Below are 8,857 nucleotides of genomic sequence, written 5' to 3' on the forward strand. Positions count from 1 at the left end.
ACACACTGTCCTGCTTATCACCCAGGCACAGTGTGCTTTCACAGGCCAGCTTCCAGTAAACCTCTTTGGGTATCAGTGTCAGATGTCATTGATGTTAGATGGAAGAAAGATTACTTTAGGTTGTGTGATACTGCCCCATATGAATCGAACACAAAGCAGCTGGAAAATTCCATGAACATAAAGAAAATGAGGCTGCCTAAGCACTGAGTGTAGTTTTTAAAAACATGAATTTTTTTATTGATTTCAGAGAAGAAGGGAGAGGTGTAGATTTTAAAAACATGAATTTTTTTTATTGATTTCAGAGAAGAAGGGAGAGAGAGATAGAAACATCAATGATGAAAGAGAATCATTGATAAGCTGCCTCCTGCACGACCCCCATTGGGGATCAAGCCTGCGACCTGGGCATGTGCCTTGACCGGGAATCAAATCGGGACCTCCTGGTTCCTAGATCAATGTTCAACCTAAGACACACTGGCCGGGCAGCAGTGCGTATAGTTTGAGGAAAAGTGGTCTAGGACAGGACATTGGGGACAGGTGTATGTTAGTGGGGCAGGTAGAAGAAAGGTGGCAGGGAGGATGGAGGAGACGCTTGGGTATTATTAATGCCGAGGGAGGAGTGAGTGTCAGGCACCATCAGTAGCACTCATATGGTGGAGAAGGTGAGAGTGAAGGCAAGGGGCATCATTAGCATGTGGCATCCTTGATAACCAGAGCAACCAGTAGTAGGGCTGGGACCCAGAATGGCAGGGAAATGGGAAACTGGGGAGGGTAGCTTGTGTTCTCAGAAGACTGGCCTCGGAGGGGAGGGGAGCAGAGAATAGCACGAGGGAGTAGCATGGTAAAGAGAAGGTACTTTAGGATATGGAGACATGGTATTTGTATTCACCTCTCCAACATTTATTAAGGACCTAATGTGTACGTCGTTGAAGGGAAGGAGACAGGGACAATGGAAGAGTGGAAGTTGCAAAAAACGAGAGAGGATTGATGGCTTGCCATTAGGAAGGTGGAGAGTGAAGCATCAGCCTTGGCCAGGGCCGAGAGGCCTCCTGGGAAGAGGAGGAGAGGGGATGGCGGAATCTGCAGGGCTGGGGGAGGGGAGGGAAGGAGAGGGGACGGCAGCTGTGCTGGGGGTGGGGAGGGTGGGGTAGGGGTTGTCCTGGCTGAGTCATTGCAAGCTCCTTGGTAAGACCTGCAAGCCAGGCTTTAGCTTTCGGCGAGTGGGAGTGAGAACTTCATGAGGACTTTGTTAACCAGCAATTTCCTTTCCCTAATAAATGTCCTTAATTTCCCATAATTGAAGGAGAAGGCACCAGAGGTCAGTTAATGAAGCGTTAATTTGGGTAGCACGGAAGGGAGCAGCCAGAGACCAATTACTCTGTCATTTACACAAATTCCATGATGAACTCAGAAAGCAGGCGGGGCCAGAGTTCCCACAGGCAGGGGGCAACCCGGGGACTGAGGCGCTTCCCTGATACTGAACTCTGAGGGTTTCCACAACAAAGAGGCAGGGCCTGAGATCATGTGGTATTTTTTACAAGCATAACCAATGGACATAAGACTCTGGGGTGCATGGGAGGCTAGGGGAGGGCCAAGGGGAGGAAAAAAAAGGAGACATATATAATACTCTTTGTAATACTTTAAGCAATAAAACAATTTTAAAAAATAAATAAAAATGAATTTAAAAAAAAAGAGGCAAGGCCTGTTCTGTCCTGAGGCTCTAACGCATCCAGTCCTTGCACCCCAAAAAGCAGAACTCAGAGAGGGTGTGCAAAACGCGACTGCCTCCTCACTGCCACCTCCCAGTTAGGCTCTGCCTCTAACGTACCGGGCACACTGCAGCCAGTCCTTTCCCCAGGGGTCCGTATCCCTGTTTCTGAAATAAGATATCAGACGATGTGACCTCCAAGGAGCCTTCTAGCACCAGCGTTCTATGTCTAGAAAAGCCAGCTGCCCCGTTGCTGGTTTTACTGGAAATAGCCAGCGCACGTATCCTGGGTGAGTGTCCATTTGCTCCGACCCTGCATCTGTGGGACCACAAAGGCTAAGGGGTGTTCTCTACCTGCACAGGCCAGATGTACACACCTGGGGTGTTGAGGAATAGGTTACCTGGTCACCGGGGCCTGCCACATGATAACCAGCACCAGTGCATGGTTCAGAGAAGGGAGGTCAGAGCATGGCACCATTGCTAGTTGGGTCTCAGGGTGAAGCAGGATGGAAGCCCAACCCGAGATCAAGGCTTGACCGAGCCTCTTACTGGCTGTGTGACATTGGACGCTGGGTCCCCTCTCTGGTCTTCCAGAGAGGCTTGGCCTGGAAGACTCCTGAGGTTTCCCTGGCTTCTGGCAAGAGGGGAAGTTCAGAGGCAGGGATGACTACACAGTGCCCCGTGCCGAGTGTGGGGTGAGACTGGCTGGGATAGAGTGGAAGTGTGTGAGGTGAGGTGGGACTCCAGGCTGGGGCACCGGCAGGACTGGGTCATGATGGGCCCAACGACTCAGTTAAGGCAGAAGAAATATAAGGGTTGATGGTAGATTGAAGGGAGGGTTAAAGCCAACACTGTCTCCTGTTTTCTTTGGTGATTCTAGAAGGTGTCCCGAGAGCCTTGGGCACAAAGCTGGCAAGTCATGAGGAAAAGGATGAAAGTGTGGAGGGGAACGGGCTGCAGGCTGATGGGTGATCTAGCCCATGTGGTGACCTCTGTCCTGTTCCCTCCCAACCAGGTATGTGGGGCCTGGTCAACAACGCGGGCATCTCGACGTTCGGGGAGGTGGAGTTCACCAGCATGGAGACTTACAAGCAGGTGGCGGAAGTGAACCTCTGGGGCACAGTGCGGGTGACAAAATCCTTTCTCCCCCTCATCCGAAGGGCCAAAGGTGAGCTGGAAAGGGACCTTCCTCATGACCCCTGGACCTGCCCCACCTTTTCATCTTTGCTCAGAATGGGAATAGGTCTCAGCAGATCCAACATCTCCCAGGGGCCCTGTGGGGGCCTGTGGGTGGTGTTGAGTGGAGGTGGTGTGGCCTGGCAGGCGGAGAGGGATGTGTGGTTTTTCGGAAAATAGAGCCTTCTCTGCAGCAAATCCCACTCTGGGACCCTAATCTGGAGGAACAGCCACCCTTGTGTACAGACCACATGCCCAAACCATGTTAGGAGCCAATGTAAGTAAACCACCCAGAAGCCACCGATTCACATGTCCTCCCTAGAAGAACAAACAATTATGGCAAAAAGGGGGAGATCCATGTGATCTACCCCGAGGGCCCAGCAACAACAGGATGAACCCAGAGAGCGCTGTGGGGTTTTAGGAGAAGACCGCAGCCCTTCAGTGACTTCCAGCTTAGAGGTTTATGAAAGCAGCCTCCCACAGTGCCCAGGATGGGGCTGTGCCTTTTCCTGGGCACACACCCAGGGTGAGTGGATCCCAGGTCTGCCCAGGCTGTCTGGATGGGCTCTGCCTCTTCCATGCCCCCAGGGCAGGGAGAAGCTGTGTTCTGGCACACCTAGCTGGGCCTGTGGGAGAGCCTTCTGCGGTCATCACTCTCTCCCAGTGCCCAAGACTCTGCCCACATGTCCCAGCCCTGAAGTCAGGTCCAGAACCCTGCCCCTGCCCCTGCCTGTGCTGCCCCTGCCCCTGCCCCTCCCTGCTTGCCAACAGAGCACTGCCAGGTAATAGCATTTTGGGGGGAAATACAATGGGAGAACGTGGGAGGTGAGACACAGCTTAGTTGTGTTTTGTGCGTTTTACTGTGCCCTCCTGGTATGCAGCTCTGCTTCTCACTCATTTCTCCTCCCCTGTCCTGCCCAGCACAGCTGGCTGCTGGGAAAGTGTCAGGGATGTTGATACTGATGTGTGGGTGGGAGCTGGCCTTGACGATGAATGAGAAGGCCCTCAGACCTTGTGTGGTGCAGGCCGGGCCCCAGCCTGGCAGGCAGATAAAATAAGTATGAGAGGCCAGGAGGCCAGGTTCTAGCCAGGTCTCTGGAAACATGCCAGGCCCCAGGCCCTCTGCCACCATCATCCTCTCACCCCCCAGGCAATACCCCTGAGCAGTGCTTGCTGTCTTCCTCTGTAGGCCGTGTGGTCAACATCAGCAGCATGCTGGGCCGCATGGCCAACCCGGCCCGCTCCCCGTACTGCATCACCAAGTTCGGGGTGGAGGCTTTCTCCGACTGCCTGCGCTACGAGATGCACCCTCTGGGTGTGAAGGTCTGTGTGGTGGAACCCGGCAACTTCATCGCTGCCACCAGCCTCTACAGCGCCGAGGGCATCCAGGCCACTGCCAATAAGATGTGGGATGAGCTGCCCGAGGTGGTGCGCAAGGACTACGGCAAGAAGTACTTTGATGAGAAGGTTGCCGCCATGGAGACCTACTGCAACAGTGGCTCCACCGACACAACCCCCGTCATCGACGCTATCACCCACGCTCTGACCGCCGCCAACCCCTACACCCGCTACCATCCCATGGACTACTACTGGTGGCTACGAATGCAGATCATGACCCACTTGCCTGGAGCGATCTCCGACAGGATCTACATACACTGAAGAGTTTCTAGCTGGCCTCTGTCGGGAGCCCTGGTGGGTGGGAGGGAAAAGAAGGAGGGAGGGAGGGAGGAAGGGAGGGGAAGAGGAAGGAAGGAGCTTATGTAGTCACCTCTTCATCACTCACTTGTGGATTGTCCACCATCCCAGGAGGACCCACTACCAGTTTTAGTATCAACCGAAACGGGTAGCCCAGCCTGACTCGGGTGCACAGTGAGTGGCTTGGGCCTCTTCCATTGGGTGCGGAGTGGTGGGCAGGGCCCCTAAACTTCAGGGCAAACATGGTGCCTCTGTTTTTCTGGAGTTAATTTCATACAAAGATTTGGGGGAAATATCTTTGTATTAAAAATAGATTTATTATAAAACAAAATCCTAGTCTTTTACATTTTAAGCCAAAACCCCATTCAAAATATGTATCTCATTTGATCCTTAAGCCAGTCTTAGGAGTAAGGGGACAGATTCTTTTCTTTTGTACACAAAGAATTTGCAGCCCAGAGAGGATACATGCATAATCCTCTTACTGCTTGTGGATGGTCCAGGTCACATGTTCCTGTCACTGCTGTAGAACTGCTTCACATTCTGTGTCCCAGGGCGCTCTGGGTCCAGCTCTGTGACCTCGCCTGAGCCTCATGTGCCCACGGTGCACCTTTCTGCATGTCCATGGTGCTGGTGTGTGTGGCCAAAGTTCAGAACTGACTGTGGAGGGGGTGGGAGGTTGTGGAGATTTACATTTGAGATTTCTCCAACCTCTTTTAAGACTTAGGACAGACTAAGTGAGAGGTACTCTTTGGCTAAGAGGGCAGTTTCTGGTTTGGGTTTGATTAGTTTTGCCTGGAGAGGAACCCCTGAGGCATTCTGGGCAGGAGCTATGGTGCAAAGGCCAGGGGCGGTGACACCCTCTCCCCCAGGGTGGGGAAAGTCTCTGTCTATCTCATGTGGTGTTCACACTTACACATTCATGCACACACACACACACACACACACCTATTCTGTAGGGCTCAGGTGGCCTTCATTGATGGCTTGCCTTCCTACTGTGGCTTTATCTTTTTTAAAAAATAATTTATTGATTTTTAGAGAGAGAGGAAGGGAGAGGAGGAGAGAGAAACATCGATGTAAGAGCGCAACATCGATCGGCTGCCTCCTGCATGCTCCCTCACAGGGACTGAGCCCACAGCCCGGGCATGTGCCCTTGACCAGGAATCGAACCCAAACCTCCTGGTGCATGTGATGCCTCTCAACCAACTGAGCCACACAGGCGAGGGCTGTGGCCTTATTTTTAATTAAGAAGTCAGGTCACAGATAGGCTGTCATCATTTCTTGGAGTTGGGTTTGAAGGCTGCCCTCCTTGAAATTTCCCAGGGCCTGGATGTTCGGACCTACACCAGGCACTACCCTCCTCCAGGTGGCTGCAGGCCTGGGACAGGGTCCTGAGTGTCAAGCCTCGCCAATCACAGCACTGCACTTCCGTCCTCCCTGGAAGGGCCATGCCGGCCACGAGAGGGCGCTCTGCACCCACAGCCGGAACACCCTGTGCTCCTGGCTGGGAGTTTCCACTCAAGCCTGAGGTCTCAAAGGGTTTGTGATCCCCACTGGCACAAAGACACAAGGCCCTTTAGAAACAGCTCCCGCGGCTCTGTAGCTATCTGGCTTCAATGTGGAGCTGATGCTAGGAGAAGGCAGAAGGACCTCAGCAGCTGGGACTGACCACGGGGCTCAGGCAGTGCCAAGGAAAAGCAGATCCCACAATGAGCAAATTCACCCTGCCTGTGTCCCTTTGTCCCCTGTCTTCAGTCAGGAGTGCCCTGTCCCAGCTTCCTTCTGCAAGGTGAGGCCGAGAGCCCTGCAGGGATGACAGTGAGGGCAGGCAGGTCTGAAATGCCGTAGAGCCCAGAGAGGGACATGTGATGGCCATCATGTTTACATAACAATAAGATCCTTTTGTCTCACAGAGCTTGCCTTTCAGAATTGCATTTTCACATCTTTTATTTTCATGCTTAATTTTTTAAAAATATCTTTTTATTGACTTCAGGTAGGAAGGGAGAAGGAGAGATAGAAACATCAATGATGAGAGAGAATCATTGATCGGCTGCCTCCTGCACACCCCCTACTGGGGATTGAGCCTGCAACCCCTGCAATGTGCCCTTCACTGGAATTGAACCCGAGACCCTTCAGTCCACAGGCCAATGTTCTATCCACTGAGCCAAACCAGCTAGGGCTCATGCTTAATTTTATTAAAGGAAAAGGAATGCATGGATGGCTAGGATCTAGCAGGCGGGGGAGAAGGTCTCACGCTCGGAGCTGGGGTCAGCAGTAACGTGAACACTGGAGAAGCTGCATCCAAGTCTGCTGGGGTCTCCAGGAGAAAGCTAGAACTGCTGGGCTGACCTGCAGGCTGCCTGAGTTTTAATTTTTGTCCTTGTGATTGAAAACCCCAGAGAACCTCCCCTCCAGATAACCTCAGTACTAATTAAAACCTCACATTTACCATTCACGTTCTGGCAGCTTAGTGCCTACTGAGGTGCAGAGTCTGGTTTTGATTCTCACAAGAGCCGGCTGAGGTGGGCAGAACAGAGGTGGTGGTTCTCAACAGGGGGAGTGATTTATTTAGTGTCACAGTCCCCAGAGTGCTGCTGTCCACCATCACTGACCCTGCGGCCCCAACAGCCCTGGGAACTGGGTGGGTCAGGGTTAGCAGGCACCTAGGCCCTCACTGATTGTCTGCAGAGAGCTGCCCCTTCTTGTGCGGCTGAGGGGAGAGACGAAACCTTCCAAAGGCTGCCACCGGCTCTCACTGTCCAGTCCTACTGTCCAGGCGCTGCCTTGGAGAGGAGCACTATCTCCAGCATCCACCCCTTGGAAGGATTCCCTGGGTCAGTGAGGCTTAATGTTTCTCCCACTGTCTCTGGCCAGTAGGACTAGCCTGGGCCCCTTGACGGACACTCCCATCTCCCAGTCAGCAGGTCCCTGGGCCAGGGACCAAGCATTCATGATTTCATTTGATCTTCCTCAGGGCCTGTGAGGCTGGAGAGCATCCAGTACCCTCTGCCGGTCCGCTGTGCACCCCTGTGGTGTGACCTTCAGCCAGTGGCTCTCAGTCCAGGGCCTCAATTGGTGCCTCAGGCAAGAGGAGGGAAAGCAAGTAGACAAAGCCTCTAACTGTGGGAGGGGCCTCAGGCGAGGCTCAGCTTGCACCCCAGACTTTGTCCAGCAGTACCTCTGTCCGTGGGTCCCGTGGCCTGCTGTCAGTCTGCACTGACCTCCTGACAATGCCTTGTTACAGAACGCATGTGCTTGACAGTCCACCCTGGGCCAAGAGGCACTGTGAGCAGGTGACAGGCTTCCTGGCCCTGCCGGCCACAAGCTGCTTGGGCTGTGCCCCTGCTGCCCACAGCAGGGGGCCTGCCAAAGATTCCCCCCTTGTGTGGCCTGCTCACTTCCTGAATTTCAAACAGGGCCCAGCTCTGCAAACCTGGTGCAAGTGGGGGCGTGAGCAAGCAGAGCCCCCCCACCCCACCCCCCAGCTCAGGAGACACCAGGCTCGGGCTGCCAGGTAACAACCAGGGACATCTGTATAGTTGAGCACATTACACAGCCAGTTCACCCCTTCCTCTCCCCCGATTCTCACAGCAGCCCTGGGAGGAAGGTAGGGTGGAGCCAGAGTCTCATTTTATACCAAAGTCTCTCACCAAGTGAGGGATAGAGCTGGGCGGCCAAGCCAGATCTAACCTGCAGCCTGGAGCTAGTGATGCATGAAAACCAGGGCAGATGGTACCAGGATCTAAAATAAGGGGAGAACACCTCCGTTATGTAACAGTGGGAGAAGTCGGTGAGCACGTGCGCAGGAACAACCACAGAGTGCTGCCACAGGAGCCGGCTCCTGCTCCCCTCCTCTCTCAGGGCTCTGGGTGCCACTCCTTAGGAGAGAATGTGCGGGAGGCTCCCACCAGCGGCCCTCCCATAGGAGCTCTGCCTTGACTGGGCTAACACTGCCCCTGTCAGGGGCATTTCTGAGGGCTTCAGGGACCCTGAAACCCAAAGCTTGGACAGAGAGATTCTGGAACTGCCCCCAAAGGGCTTGAGGGTTAATGAGCCCAGGGCTCAAGAATCCTCAGGTGAGGAGATGGAACAAGGAGGGCTGTGGGGCTGAGTGCTCTGGTGGAGACCAAACCAACAAACCCTGAGCATCATAAGGCCTTCCTGGTGTTTACAGGCACCGAAGAAGGTGGTTTCTGAGTGGTGGCCACAGAGGTATAGGGTAAGCACCAGGGACTAGGGCTGGGAGAGGTTGCCAGGACCCCCCTCCTCCTCGCCTCCCACGCC

General features: G+C 53.8%; 1 protein-coding gene across 5 annotated transcripts in view; it reads left to right on the forward strand.

The window, feature by feature from the left end:
* BDH1 (3-hydroxybutyrate dehydrogenase, type 1) overlaps positions 1–4,935 on the forward strand; it is a 34,148-nt gene extending 29,213 nt beyond the window's left edge. For all 5 annotated transcript variants that reach the window (XM_006753374.2, XM_006753375.2, XM_006753378.2 and 2 more), the window contains exons 6-7: positions 2,721–2,873; positions 4,071–4,935. In XM_006753374.2, the coding sequence (XP_006753437.1) occupies positions 2,721–2,873; positions 4,071–4,540 (623 nt within the window). In that variant the 3' untranslated portion in view covers positions 4,541–4,935. The remainder of the gene's footprint in view (positions 1–2,720; positions 2,874–4,070) is intronic.
* Positions 4,936–8,857: the final 3,922 nt, after the last annotated feature.

This window comes from Myotis davidii, unplaced genomic scaffold (genome assembly GCF_000327345.1).
Source record: "Myotis davidii unplaced genomic scaffold, ASM32734v1 scaffold571, whole genome shotgun sequence".
In the NCBI taxonomy this organism is placed as follows: domain Eukaryota; kingdom Metazoa; phylum Chordata; class Mammalia; order Chiroptera; family Vespertilionidae; genus Myotis; species Myotis davidii.